The 15,117-nt window shown below is 38.2% G+C and overlaps 1 protein-coding gene across 4 annotated transcripts; it reads right to left on the bottom strand.

Moving 5' to 3' along the window:
* Positions 1 to 525: 525 nt before the first annotated feature.
* sp3a (sp3a transcription factor) lies at positions 526 to 12,664 on the bottom strand. 4 transcript variants are annotated; one of them, XM_028023532.1, is made up of 8 exons: positions 12,485 to 12,664; positions 12,271 to 12,289; positions 12,117 to 12,199; positions 11,685 to 11,780; positions 6,195 to 7,437; positions 3,898 to 4,081; positions 3,622 to 3,818; positions 526 to 2,357 (listed from the first exon to the last, which is right to left on the bottom strand). In XM_028023532.1, exons 3-8 carry the CDS (start codon positions 12,168 to 12,170, stop codon positions 2,068 to 2,070), a joined length of 2,064 nt encoding a protein of 687 aa, XP_027879333.1. In that variant the 5' UTR covers positions 12,171 to 12,199; positions 12,271 to 12,289; positions 12,485 to 12,664; the 3' UTR covers positions 526 to 2,067. The 4 variants fall into 4 exon arrangements, with proteins under 4 accessions (XP_027879333.1, XP_027879331.1, XP_027879332.1 ...); XM_028023530.1 differs by lacking the exon at positions 12,271 to 12,289; XM_028023531.1 differs by lacking the exon at positions 12,485 to 12,664 and having other exon boundaries at positions 12,271 to 12,470.
* Positions 12,665 to 15,117: the final 2,453 nt, after the last annotated feature.

The following is a 15,117-nucleotide window of genomic DNA, read 5'->3' on the forward strand; positions in this document are numbered from 1 at the left end:
GGTGATCTTTTCGATTATGCTCCTAAACACCACATATGCTAATTTTTCTTAACTCGTTTTTGATTATCATGGGTAGCACTATCAAAGAATAAAAGCCTCATTTTTAAAAACTTACACTATAGATAATAGCAAACGACAGGGAAATTTGGGAACGTTTATTCATTCACCTCTCACGGCTCTTTGAGGTTTGCTGAAAGTCACGAGGCAGTGCTTTGTTCTCCCCCTGACATTTCTGTGTGACATTAACTCGCAGCTAATTGAGGGTCTGCACCTGCTGGTGGCCTCGGTGACTCCCATCTTCATCCTGGCAGCGCTACAAGAGGACGGTCAAGGGGTCAAACATACCTCTCATCCTGCTCCCTTAGCTGCAGTGACATCTACTGGACTGCTACCCCAGGGTGTAGGACGCGCAGGGAAAACGAACACCTTTCCTTACAAGGAAACAGTGAAAGTGTTGAGGAAGAAAAAGGGGCAAAACTTTTGTCACTTTTAGTTAAATTAGCATGAAATAAATCACTCACAGCAGATGGTTGCACTGAGTTATATTAAAAAGGTCAGAATGTTAAAATAAAGCAGAAAGGGCATTGACAGGTTAACAGAAAATATCTGTATTGATGTTATATGCTGACAAGTTTTTTTTTTTTTTACAGAAGAGTGTAATAAAGATCAACCTTCAGTATCTAGTAAAGAACATTAATATGCTGCAGGTTTTATTTAGCATGTTGGAGAAAACTCCCAAAGAAGCCTGAATGGCCAAAAAAAGGAGAATAGATCACAAAGAAAAAAGACCAAACTTTCCCATGTCACCATTAAAACCACCACTCAGTGAGCATGTGCATTTCATTTTACAGTTTGGGATCAAACAAGAGATAAAAACATTGTGTAAGATGAAAAAAAAAACAGGGAATGTAAAACATTTGAAATAAAATGACACTGCTGGGCTTAATAGAGAGTTTCCAACAAAACATTTTAAACCAAGAGGATATAACAAGATTAAAGTGATGAAAACAGTGCTGCTGACAAGTACCACTTTCAATAATCAATTCTTGATATCATAATAGGACCAATGAAAAAAAAAAAAAAGGTCAAACTTTTGCAAAACAGTTTGTTATATATATATATATATAAAAAAGTGATTTAATACATATATTAACATGGCATGATGACAGCATAGGATGCTGTTTGAAAAATGTGAGACAAAAACTAAACAGAAATATGGACTGAGAAACTATACGGGTGATTTCCTCTACTTGCAGCACGCAGTCAAGTCACCCTGAGTTTGGAGTCAAATTTGGCAAATATCTCCAAAGTAAATGGCTTTTTTTCTTTTAATATTACAACACATCTTTTCTTCCCAAGATTTTTGTTTTTCCAAAAAGGGTACAAAAACATGTGAATTATGCAGAATGGAGCTATTTTAATTTTAGATATCACAAATACACTTTCAATGTTCAAAAGTATGTAAAAAAATTGATTGCTTTTCCATTCTCACCTGCTTAATGTTGTAGGTGTGAATAAATTCTTATATATATATGTAATCTGGATGAACAATAACTTTGGACGCAGGCTGACTGCTAAAAAACAATGCATAATAATAATAATTAAAATATTAAAAACAAAAGAAATCTTTGCATGGGCTTAATAGATTCACTTCAGCTGCATAAAATTTGCTCTGCCGTTGGGTCTGAGCCTCTCTTTAAAAATGACTGAAACATTATCCGGATATAATAGCAACAAAACGTGAGAATATATTTGCTTGACATAGCGATAACGTTTCCCAGAAATACATAATTGACAGATAAGTGAATTTAAACAAAGTGGCATTTAAACTACACAATATTGTACAAAATAAGGCATTTCTTTGTGTATTTACTGCAATGTCTTTTCCACCTTTTAGTCTCCACTTGCTTGTTTTTCCTCTATGGAAACTAAATATGGGGATGGACTATTTCTGTGGTAAAATATATATTTATATTTATATATAATCTAGAATTTTCCTTCAAAACTTGAATAAAAATGCAAGTTGGAGTATACAGTATGAGAGACGCAGAAGTCCATGGGAGGAAATCACTTCATAACTTCACTGGCGGCGACCGTGGTGACGAGCTGGAGGGGGATCTCTGCGTTGGCCAGTATGTCCTGGGCGTTGTTCGAGCCCTGCTGGATGTTGGTGAGGATGAGGGTGGTTCCGCCCGCCGTGATGATGCTGTCAGAGGAGCCCGCTGACTCCATGGAGGCCACCACGGTGCCACCAGAGTTCACGCCCTTTTTGTTCTGATGGGTCTTAATGTGCTTCGCCAGGTGGTCGCTCCGCATGAAGCGCTTGGAACATTCGGGACAGACGAACTTCTTCTCTCCTATCAGAAAGAAACTAGAGTTAGATGCTCAATATGTCATGGTTGTTCCACCAAATATTGGTTTCTGAACTCTTCCTGAGTTAAAACATCAGTATTGTTGTTTCTGAAAGAATATGAACTTGTTTTCTTTGCATTATTTGAGGTCTGAAAGCACGACATTGCTATTGTTATTTTGACCATTTCTCATTTTTTGCAAATAAATACTAAATAAATGTTTGTTTGGAATTTCAGAGACGTGCTGTCAGTAGTTCATATAATAAAAAAAAATTATTTTACTAAAGTATATACCTATAATAAGATAAATCAGAGAAACTGATCATTTTAAGTCGTCTCAATTTTTTCCAGAGCTTTATATGCTGTATAATAAATCTAGAAATGCACTAATGCACAGAATGTTGCAATTAATTTTTTACATAAACAATAGGTTGACCAAGCTAGTTAACATATTGTTTTTGTCAGTTTCTTTATTATTTATTTTACACTGGCTGTTATACTGTTACACTGACTGAACAAATTAAAGTTGTGTTGTTTTTCCATGGTTTACCAAGGTTGTGAAGCTATTGTTGTATTTAAGTGTGCTGTACTGGTGCAGAGTTATCAAATTAATTTATAATTCAGTATATTTTGTGTTCTTATGCTGAGTTCGATCTGATTGGATCCACATCACACAGTTCATCCTCATTTGTTACCTGGATTGAACAGGATATATTATACATTGAATGTGAAAAAGTTTATTTTTGATTTTTAAAATATATGCTACATTTTTTATCTCAGTTGTCAGATCCATGTACCATCAAGAAGAATGTTTGATATGCAGAAAGCCAATCTGCCAGAGGCAAAACACACAGTTTGAGACGACGACTAAAGCAAAATCTTGATGAATAAATATCCTGTTGTAGTTCAGTTGAGAATGCAAACAGCTGAAGGAAATGATGGGATTAAATTCCACCAGGAAGCAGTGGAGAAGATGGCATTATTTTTAAAGGACTTTGTGGTCTCTTATCCGATGTGTATGGTGTGCATGTAATTTAAATCTGAAAAAAAAAAGAAAGATAGTCACCCCATCGGGTCAGATACAATGGCAGAAGGCTCATGGAAAAGAACGCTATTTTACCCACCAGTGTCCAGTCCCAGCATTTTAGTCAACAGCGGGACAAAACCTGAAATTTCTTACGTGACTCAGTTTATGAGCACAAATTAACTAATTTTACAAATTTTATGGATGTTTTCCTGCCGTGCAGAACCAAAAAGAGCAGGTCACCACCTGTGTGTGTTCTCCTGTGCCTCTGCAGCTCGTCGCTGCGTGTGAACCTCTTCCCACAGAACATCCAGCTGCAGACGAAAGGTCGCTCTCCCGAATGCCAGCGCAGGTGTGCTCGCAGGTGCGACGTTTTCCCGTACACCTTCCCACAGCCCACGATGTGGCAGATGTGCTGCTTCTTTTTCCCCGTGCTGGACCCTCTGGCAAACACAGAAAGAGGTACGTTTTAATTCAACCCGGGTCTGAGAACTGCTGAGAGCGCAGGCCTGGTTTTCTTACCTCCCGCCCGACTCTTTGCAGTTGGGACAAGTACACGCTACTCTGCGCAGCCTCTTGCCCTCCTGACCTAGCTGATCCTCTTCCTCTCCCAGCCTGCCGGGGAGGTGAGACAGGTCGTTGGCGTTCAGGGTGGAATCTGCGCTCAGCCAGTCTCCAGAGTCCGGCTCTTCCTTTATCCGAATATCTGAAAAGGATGCGTGAAGGATGTTAGTGAACAACTGCCGCAGCAGCTAATGTTCCACCTCATTGACTGAAAGTATTTTAATGATAATCAATAGGCAGTTTGAATAACCAATAGCTGTTTACGTGATCCATGTATAGCAGGAGAACTGCAACGTGCTTCGTCTGTATATGGGCAATTATTGTGTTGCTTATAGCTTTTAAGAAAAAACGAAATTGGACAGATTTGCAATGATGATGTTTCCAAACCCAGAAAACTGTGTGGTTAGGATTATTTTACTAGCATAGAAGTATTTTGGCAAATATGATTCAATACTACTATTGCTTTTCTGGTGTATAATTGCACAATCATAATGTAAATAGTTTAAGAAAGTAGCTAATTTTCATTATTAAGAGCAGCATTTGTGTTTTTGGGACTCTGACTTTACACGATGACACTATATTGCAAAAGAAACAAAAACAAAATCCACATCCCCACCCCTATAGTTAACCATTCATCATTTATATGCAGTGCACTAAGTAATGAACTAGATGTTGCCACCTTACGCCTACATTTTGTCTGTTCTCACCAAGAGATGTTAAATGTGTTTCTGTGTTATCAGAGGAAGGCAAAATAGTTCAGTTTATCTGACCTTGCAAACAGATTTTATCTTGTTGCAACAACGAATATTATATCGTTTAATTTATTAGAATAATGGGTCATTTTGTTGATATTCCCTAGTAGGGTTATTTCTGATCCAAACTAGATGCCCAGCTTCACGGCATGATAAAAACAAAGCCTTGTGCCTGTTGATGTACATTGCAGCAAAATTGCCAGTGGCGTAATTACATTATTCTGCCATTAAAACAGGATTAATCAGCACTTCAAACATTTCCCTAGATAAAAGCACACATGAAGAGTGCCATTTGTCCCTGGGCCTCCTCTTTAGGTAATCCCACGATTTTTCTCTAAGATTTAGGTCTGGAGAAATGTGTTGATTTGTTCAAATATTCTGTGATGTTATCATGTTGAAAGACTGAATCGTGACCGGTTTTCATCTAAAATTTCCTGATTTCGTCATGAATTCTAACATACCTCCCAGCACCTTTGGAGGAGAAACAGACCCAAAGCATCATACATCCTCTGCCATAAGGCATGTTTCTACTAGGGGTGTTAATCTTTTACTATCTCAGGTTTTGATTCTGATTTTTGGGGCCACAATTTGATTCAAAATCGTTTTTTTCATGCAAAACAATTATTTATAACGATTTCTACTGCAATCTATCGGTGTGCAAAAGACAAATTGAGACATTAAAGTATCTTATTCATGTTTTAAACATTAATCCACGATTAGATGGATTTACTTTTATACTGCATCTACCCTGGTGCTTTAACAAAAAAAGCAACATTTGAGAATTCTTTAACTGAAATGAATGGACAGAACTGCACAAATTAAATCTTACATTATTTTACAGCCGTTTCTATAGAAAAATAAACAAAGTGGGATGAAAATTCTGTTTTTGTTTGGATGCATTCTATATTTACCATAAGCTTTCTAAAGAAACTAAAAACCGAAGGTAAGTTTGTCTAAAACAACCTCTTATATTTTGCTGATTTAAAATGGGAGACTGTTTATTTAAATGAGTCATTGTTTCAAAGATTTATCTGCAGACATTTTGTCACACATGAGAAGCACAGGTGTAATTAAAAACATCAGGGATTGTTGTTCTACTCTATTTAAGTGCCCTCACACCCAATGACAGCATGACAGTTTCCTGAACAGTGTTGGACCTGAAGACCAAAGTCACTAAATCATCTATGGTCATTATTTATTGTGATCTTTATATGTAAGCTTTCATTGATGCCATGTGACATTTTTACTTGTCTTTAGAAATGAGATTCATTTAAATGGAGAAAATCTGTCAACAATTAAAACTGTTATCAGTCAGAAAACAACCCTGAAAAGGTAAACTGAATAGTAAAAATAATAATATTTTTACTAAAAAAAACAAAACATTTTATTGCAGCATTAATTGTAGGTAGACCCATGACAAGGTTTTTTTTTTTTTTTTTTTTTTTTTACTGAAGAGGATTTTTATTTCAATGTTTAGTAATATAAAACAAAGATCTGCTGTACCTCCTGGGGTTGCTGCGTCTCCTCCTCCTTCCTGTTGGCCCACTGAGTTGACCGTCACCGTCTGCAGGTTTGGGATCTGACCGGCACCGATGCTGCCCAGAGACAGGGTCTGGACTGGTGCCAGGGTTATCTGCTGGGGGGGTGACGTTGGCAGCTGGAGGTTCTGGAGATTCTGCACTCCTTGTACCTGAAAGGTCTGCCATTGTATCTGACCTGATGGGGTGACTGTCTGAGCTTGAATGATGAAGGTTCCAGGGTTGATGAGCTGGACATTTTGCAGGTTCTGTCCTCCTGCAGTGACAGACTGAACCATCTGGCCGTTGGTGGTCTGAATGGGCACCTGTTGCAGCTGGATGAGGGGCTGAGCTGAGGAAACCTGGACATTCTGCTCCTGATTCTGTTGGAGGAAGTTTTCTTGGAGAGCAGCACTGGAGTCTGCTTGCTCTGCAGCCACCGATTGTAATGAAGGATCTTGCGTATGTAGATCGGCTTCGTTTGCTGGAACGTGTAGCTGAGAGGAAGACGTTGGCACAAATATCTCAGTATTTGCATTTGAGTTATGTCCCGGTAGAGTCTGTGAGAGGTGATCATCTGTCTTGTTCAAACTCTCCGAGTTATCTCCTGGTTGGTTTGCCATAATCAGCTGGCCATCAGCAGTGACCCCCGTTGCTATAGTCTGAGCGCCCGACAGGCCAAGGGAGTCCAAGTCAACACTGTTAATAGGAAGAAAAGTAATGTTCCCGGGCAGACCCACAGGCACGTTGGTAACAACCTGGCCCTGGTTGTTAAAAGTGGAACCGCCAAATGACACCCCTTGAATGTGCTGGATGCTGCCAGTCTGTGAAATGAGGTTTTGGTTGTTAAGGATGTTTGCAGACGATGCCACATTGAGACTCTGGCTACCATCGGGCAAGATCTGAATCTGCCCTGTGGCGTCCTGAGTCAGAGTTGGTCCCTCCACACAGGAAGTGGAGAAGCTCAGCTGTCCGTCTGCTGTCTGGATCTGAGGAATCACTTGGTACTGAATGTTAGGCACTGAATTGGCAGAGGAGGCGTCTGTGCCAGACGTCACAAAGATTGGCTGACTCTGTAAGTTTTGGAGCGGAAGTACGTACTGTCCATTTGATGTTAATATTCCTTGACTCTGAATCTGTATTATTCCAGAATCATCCTTTGCTGCTGTTGTGGGAGTTAGCACTTCCCATTTCTCAGTCCCAGTAAGCTGAGAAGAAGGTTCTGATGCCTGAGGAAAGAAAAGAAATTAAAAGGTCAGTACAGTTTTTCAAAATGTTCTCTCATGCCATTAAGTAACAAAGCAAAATCAGCGGCAGAAATTTGAAGACCACACCCCAAAATAGCCAGAAATCTTTGCTGACCATCATCAGTTTGACTTTGATCTTCATTTGTTGCATAATCTGCTAATTTATCAATTTTTATGTCAATAGTTTTTTTCCTTTCTCTTCAGAACTGCCTTAATCCTTAATGGCATAAATCCACCAAGATAGCAAAAATATTCCTCAGAAATTGTAGTCCATATTGATATAATAGCTTCAGGCAGTTGGTGATAACTAACAAACCAATCATGTTCAAGGGACCAGTTTGAGCTTTCTAAGGTGATAAATTATCTAAATTTATCATCTTCTAAGTAGACATTGGAAGATGAGGACATCATGGACATGGTCAGCAATAATTAGCTGGTAAGTCGTTGTGCTTTCGCAATGCCGAAGTAGCTCCAAGGGACTGGAAGTATGCCCAAATAATCTACCCCACACCATTATATCACCACCAGAAGCAGCATCAGCACCCTGAAGCATTGATTTAAGGCAGAATGAATCACGCTTGTACTCTCTTATCTCAGGCATTTTATTTTTTTACAAATTGCCACTGCAGTGTGTTAAGACATGTATTCTGATACTTGTGTTGTAACAACTGAGCTACTGCTGTCTTTCATGTTAAGCCATTCAGTCAATTTCCCTCTGAAATCAATAGGACAGTTTCTATTTAACAAAACAACCCTTACTGTATATTTTTTTTCCTTTTGGACCTGTCACTGTCAACTGGAGATTTAGCTATTCATAAAAACCCTTTCACATTCAAGTCACTTAAATCCCCTCTCTTCCTTATTCTGATCACTGGTTTTAACTTCAGTAAGACGTCTTCACCATATCTAGATGCCATGTAGTTGGCCGATTCACGATTTGTGTTAATAAGCAATGTGCACCTAATAAAGTGTGTTGTGAGTGTATATTATTGGCACACAAAGCATAAAACAGAACATCTAAAATATTACAGCCTATTAAAAATAGCATCCAAGCTGTCCTTGGTCACGTTTTACAGTAATATTACAATGAGGATCGCATTGCCACATATTGTGTCGTTTTAGCCCAATATGTGTGCAGTTTTGTGTTATTCAATAAAACCAATTCTGTCAAACAACATACAAACTTGACTCTTCTCACTTGTCTAGATAGTTGCACTTCTTCCAGCACTAAGCTGGAATATACCTGCAGCCGCTCCCCTGACCAGAACAATGAGCTGCTGCTGGAAGTTTGAAACTCTGCTAACATGGTGAATACATTCAGACAAAACCATAAGTGACTTGTAGCCGACAAAACAAATGCAAATATTTTGTTGGGAGGAACTTTCCCTGTAAGACAGCTAGGGACATTCAAATGATGCCACATGGTAATCTTTAGAGCATTAAGCGAAGGCAACTGGATTTCTTTTAAAACATGACCATCCTGAAGATGTTTCGCCTCCAATCCAAAAGGCTTCTTTGGTCTGAAACTTACGCTGGACGTATTGGACTTACAGATCAGACTTAAATAAGAACAATCACATTGATTGGGCAAAACACTAACAAGGTCATCTAGGCCACGTGAAACTCTGGCAATGCCATCTATTCAACATTCACATTAAAAATTGTGAATAAAAATTAGAAAAGTAATTTCTAATATGATCTAAAACTATGACCATCTTTTCTATACTACACTCCCTATTTAAGACTTATTTATAGGAAATATTTGTTTATATTTAAATGATAGGTAAATAGGTAGAAAAGTGAGGTAGCATTCAAAATTGATTACAAATCAAAACTGTGTAGGTTTATAGTTTGCCAGCACAGGAGGAAATCTTCAAGGATGTCCCAAGAAACATCACTGTGACACAAAGTGGTCAAACGCTGCTGCCAATATCTGCTACCCACGTTCCTTATAGTGGCCTGTATTGACTACACTATCAAGGTTGACGATAATGTCAACGTGAGTCTATAAAATGCTAATTAGTAGAGTAAATTTAATCTAAAGTGAACAGAGGTCTACATCTGAATAAGAACTATTACAGAAAATAATCTAGACTGACTGGCAACCTATAACTTCTAGTGCCGTAAAAATGTTTTATAATAAATATTTGGTCAATAAAACTTAAGAAAAGCAGATGTGTAATGAAATAAATGTGAAGCAGGTTGTTTATCTCTTTTTATGACTTTTTCTGGTGTGATTTTATAACAGTTTAAAATATTTGGTATATTTATTGTGACGATTAAGACCTAATTTTTCTATCTTTTCAAAGGGTGTTTTGGAGATGTGATACCAAGAAGTATCAATGACATGAAGTCCAGACAGGCTCAATAAAGTTCTTACAGCTGCTTTAAAGGGTGTTATTTCCTTCCTATTAGATGTGAGAAATTGGTTCTGAAACTTGAATAGTAGCATGAGCGAACCAGAAAAGAGGAACAGCCTTGATGGCTTTCTCTAAACTGATCATCAAACCTAAATATGTATAAATGTTTAAAAACTTTTAAAATAAACTATATTTTAACTATTCTAAAGTAAAGAAACATGACAAGCTGTTTAATCCTTATTTGTGTTTGTAGGACTAAAGAAAATCTCAGCAGTAACTAGTAAATAATAAACAACCACAAAAGCAAAAAAAGTTAACAGAAAATGTAAAAACAAAATCTGCATAATACTTTTAGCTGCTTATAGAGCTGCTGCACCTCTAGTCCACATCTGAAAGTGATGTTATAATAAAGTGTAAAAAAAGATTTAGTATGAAGTGGGGTTGCACCAATTAGTCGACTAGTCGATTCTCTGCAATGACTTTTTTCTGGGCCAGTCGACTAGTCGCAATCGTGTGACAAAACTGATTAATCCAAGGAAATGAAAGAAGGTGAACTAGATGAGTTTGTCAGAAAGTTCAATTTGTATAAAAATGTAAATAATTTACCAAAGAGAAACTGAAAATTTCAGCATAGGCTACCGCAGTAGGGGCGTTGCGTGGTGCAGGGGTCTTCATTGTAAACATGAGGAAAATGTAGGATTCTTTACACATTTGAACAGAAGTAAAGCAACACATGGGGAACAGGCAACAAAGTTTTACTCCATACTCCTAACAACCAGAGAAACCTAAGTCACTGCAACACCTTTTGTGGGATCTTATCAAAAGGACTGAAAACCACAGGACTGTGTCAAAAAAGGCTTTAGCTGTTCTACTGTAATAATATTTTAAAACCTCTGTATACTGTGTTAATGGTAACTACCCAAGCAGTTTTCACAGCTGGACTTTCTGTTGTTTGGGAGAAAAATGCAGATGCCCTGCAAAAGAGCAGCTTTTGCAAGCGCATTATAATAAATGTGCCAGGGCACATTTATTATGATATCATAATGGAATGTTGTGATGAGCACATCAGTTATGATCAAACCAAATCTTCTATTTCTTTCTCTTTATTCTTCATCATCCAAAAGAAGAAAGAAAGAGGGAAATCCCCAAGTTTTGCCTTCCTTGGTCAATAAATCTATATCAACTGTAGGCATCAAGAGCACCTGGACATAACATCCAGGTGGCCAAATATACTACTGGCATGCAGAGCTCCAAAATAAAAGTAAATTAAGCTAACCAATTAGTCCAACACTTCAACCCCAGCAGCACTTGGTGCACATTAATATTGCAGTGATGGCTGTAACTTGAGACATCTTGCATACCTACTTTAAACAGATGTTTTTTAGTATAAAATCTGCAATCATAACCTTTTAAAATATTGGTATACCTTGATACTTGTAACCAATCGATGACAAGTAGTCACAGCTAGAATTTCTCACAACTGATACTAAAATGCAGTTGCTTTGTAATGTGGCTTTTTAATAACTGAAAAAAATGCTTCTGAGATGTTATGATTGAATTCTGTCAATATCAATGACAGAACTTTCTACATCTTTGTCGTTCTTTTTATCATCATGCCACGATGAGGGATCCTAAAATATTATTTCTTGTTGTCTGCATCTACATAGTAAGCCATCAACTTAGCATTGCAAACAAACACTTTTTTTTTTTGCGATTTTGCACTTAGTGATATTGCAATGATTGGACACATATGTATATACAGATCTACTTTGAAAAAGCTTATCTAGCTAAATGCCCACCACCAGTTCTGAAGAGCAGCGACTCACTCCAGCTAACACTGAACCAGATGTAGCAGAGGTGCTGACTTACCACATCAGCTGCAGCACCTCTGTTCACCTCTGACGATGGCGACTCAACCTGAGTGCAGGTCGTTGCTAGCAGGTCGAGGGGAGATGGCTGAGCGTCCTACCCCACAACGGGGCAGTTTAAGGGGAAGAAAGTGGGTGGCCATTAGTCAGGGCCACACAGACAGTGACTCATTGCTTCAGAACGAAATGGACTTCATTGTCGCAACGTTGAGCCCCTCAGGCAGCACCTGGGTCCAATCCAGAACCGGGGAGTTTACGGTCTTTCCCAGTATTAATAAAGGAGGCGGGATTCATGAGGAGTGTTGCCTGAGAGGTTCAAACGAGGGTATGAGACCCCCCCTCACTTCCAAGTTTGAAATGTCCGAACTTCAGTACTCATCTCTCGGGTGACAAGACCGCACTAAGCGGTCAAAGAACAAGAGTGAACCCTTACCTGATTGCCCCTGCCTTCATCCTGCTGGATAAAACTGCCCTGACCGCCGTCCATTTCATCCGGTTTCAGCGGCTGTTCTGGGGCTACGAGGTGAAAATAAACTGGAGGTTAGCTCTGTAAAACAGCAGCTGTTGCTAATGTTAGCTATACATACCTGGCAATTACACAGACGGCTTAAAGTGTAGGTGAACAAGCAAGCAAAAACACCAACACATTAATCGGCATTAGACAGCACTATCATTGAAAAAACTACTTAACTGCTCAGGTATACAGCGATGATTAGCTGTATCACAAATGAGCATCACTGCTAGCCCGAGTTAGCTAGCTAGCTTCCGTAGGGTGAAGAATAATAACAAAAACAAACATACCAGTCATTGCGTGACTTGTCTTTAAACGGAAAGTCTTGATAGTCACAAGGTACTGGGCATGTTGAGCTGATTAAACTGATTGCATACGCACAGAAACAGATAATAACTGACTGATTTATTTCTGTTTTGATTGACGGGCGGTAGGTTACACAAAGGGTGGGGCCTCCACTGTTGACTGCGCCACATACAGGAAGTCCCACCCCGTTACCGAAAGCTGATTGGCTGTTTATTCTCCTCAAACAACTACCATTGCCCAGGCTTACTGTCAGTTATTCTTTGTTAGATCCATATGTTCAGTATTCAAGTGTAGGTGGCAGTGAAGATGGAAGTAACATTGCTTACCTTTTAGATACGTTCTTCTACCACACATTGTTCATTATTGAAACAAAAAATAATGCTGAAAAAATTATAAGGCAATTGTACTGAATAATCCTTTCTTAGTAAGAAAACTGATCAACGTCTGACATGCAAACAAACAAAACAGATAGACACAAAATTTAAACAATATAAAACCCCAAATGAAAATAGAAGTTATTAGGTTGTGACAAAAATAGGAACTCTACATCCTGAAATTTACAGGTGTATTGAGATAAAGCGTACTTGTGAATATTTTTATATTTTATTTGTGCAAGAAATGCTAGAACCTGTGCAGAGAACAACTACAGAAATACAAACAATTTAATCTGGTTGGTTGGGAGCAGTGCTGGTTATGGAGCCTTAATAACATACAGAGGCTCTAAATACTCCTCAAAACCCTCTTAAAATTATGCCAATTACACCAATGAAAATATTTAGAAGCCTTTTCCAGACACATGTGAAATGTACCCAGTGCAATTTAGCTGAAAAAACAACAACAGCTTATCTGTTTGTGAGAAAGGTAGAAATTTAAAAAAGTTTAATGACCTGGTTATATTAGTGTGCACACTCTAAAGCAAACTATTAAAACATTGTATAATTAAATTTCAACAGTCAGTCTTTTTCAATTCTCACATGGTATTAGTTGTACTAAATCTACTTTAACCTGAAAGAAGTTCAGCTTCATGTTTCTCCCAACAAAAGTTTGTAGAAAGATTTCAGACAGGTCACAGATTATATAGGTTTCTTCTTAGTATTTTGTTTGCACTTTATTATTTTATCAATACTGCTTTTTTGCCTCTTTTAGACTTATCACCCTGTGCGTACTGTGTGTATGTGGGCCACATATTGATTTGGCTCATGTTTGATAGAAGGACCTCATCCATAACAAAAGGCTTACTGTTTGATTTCCCATCGGTAGGCTAAATAATACTTTATTTGGGCTTTGAACAGGTATAAAGACATCTTGTGATGTGTGTCACACTTTTCATTTTTAGCTATTCTGTATCAAATCATTGTGCTGTGTTATGGCAAAAGTATTTTTAAACCCCTGAACTCTTTTTCATTTTGCTCTAAGACTTTTGCTGACTTGTTATAGCCGAAAACATGCCAGAGATTGCTCTGTTATAGCTGCAACCTCTGAGCGAACCTGGTTGGATATCTGTTTCCGGAAAGACTGGCCTCTGTCTTGCATGTTTTCCCACTTGTGAATAATCTGTCTCACTGCAAAAAGATTGTCTGGGAATTGTTTGCAAATTGCCTTATAACCCCTGCCAGATTGATGTGCAGCAGAAATCGCTTCTCTATGATCGGTGTTGATGTTTTTTCTCCTCAACATTGTGTGAACACAAACCTGCATGCTCTAGTTCAGAAAAGTTTCTACATTTCTTCTATACCATGACCATCTTTGATTAGCAGTTCCTAGGTGGGTGTTCTCACTTCTTTTTTAGGTTCTCTAATTGAAAATATGGTTTCAAATGTCATGTTTTTATGCACCTGAAATGACTTACTCAGTGTATGATGTGGTGAATAACTAATAGATTCACCAAAATGACTCAGTTACTCATTGGTCAAAGTCTAAAATCTCTATACTGTACTTTAATGTGGTAATGCAATGTTTCTGTGTCCATTTATTTTGATGAAGTGTTTGTTTCGTTTAGCTGAAAAAAGAGAATATTGTTCACAGATAAAGTTACCTAATAAAGTTTGCTCAAGAAACCGTCAATGTAACCCCAGTGATTGAAATTGCCATGTTTAAAAAAAAAAAAAAATTACTTATGATGTGTATTCTTCCATAATAATTTGAAAAGTCATATTAACTTATTAGATGTTTGTTTGTTTTTTATTTTTCTCAATATCTTTAGAAAAATATGCGGACAAGACAGAACTAGAGTTTGTATTTAACTTGATTTCTTCCCCTCCATCTGACTGTGCAGATTATGACATTGTGAAAGTGCATTGAAATGAGGGCCTGCATGCTATTGTATCTGCTCCATGGCTGTGATGCTATCAGGACCCCACTTCTGAGTATTATTTGTGGTGTGTCAGTTCCTCACAGTGCGCGACCACAGTGAGGCTATTTCTTTCCAACCTTCAATTCAAACTTGGCCCATTACAGCCAGACTACAAAAGCACTTTCCGTGCACTCAGGAGCTCACAGTGGTGAATGGTGGATATTTCCAATCACTCTGCTGTCAATCCAAGTGTCAGGTAAACACAGGCCAATGGAAACAGCTTTAGAAAACCTTGCAGCTACGTCTGCCTTGCTCTAGAAGTCC

Source organism: Xiphophorus couchianus, chromosome 7 (genome assembly GCF_001444195.1).
Source record: "Xiphophorus couchianus chromosome 7, X_couchianus-1.0, whole genome shotgun sequence".
In the NCBI taxonomy this organism is placed as follows: domain Eukaryota; kingdom Metazoa; phylum Chordata; class Actinopteri; order Cyprinodontiformes; family Poeciliidae; genus Xiphophorus; species Xiphophorus couchianus.

Excerpts from the sequence above, each read along its gene's own strand:
- sp3a (XM_028023530.1), bottom strand. Across the intron at positions 7,438-11,684 it reads GAGGTGCTGCAGCTGATGTG|GCATCAGAACCTTCTTCTCA; the intron begins GTAAGTCAGCAC and ends TTCTTTCCTCAG. Across the intron at positions 2,358-3,621 it reads GCACAGGAGAACACACACAG|GAGAGAAGAAGTTCGTCTGT; the intron begins GTGGTGACCTGC and ends TCTTTCTGATAG.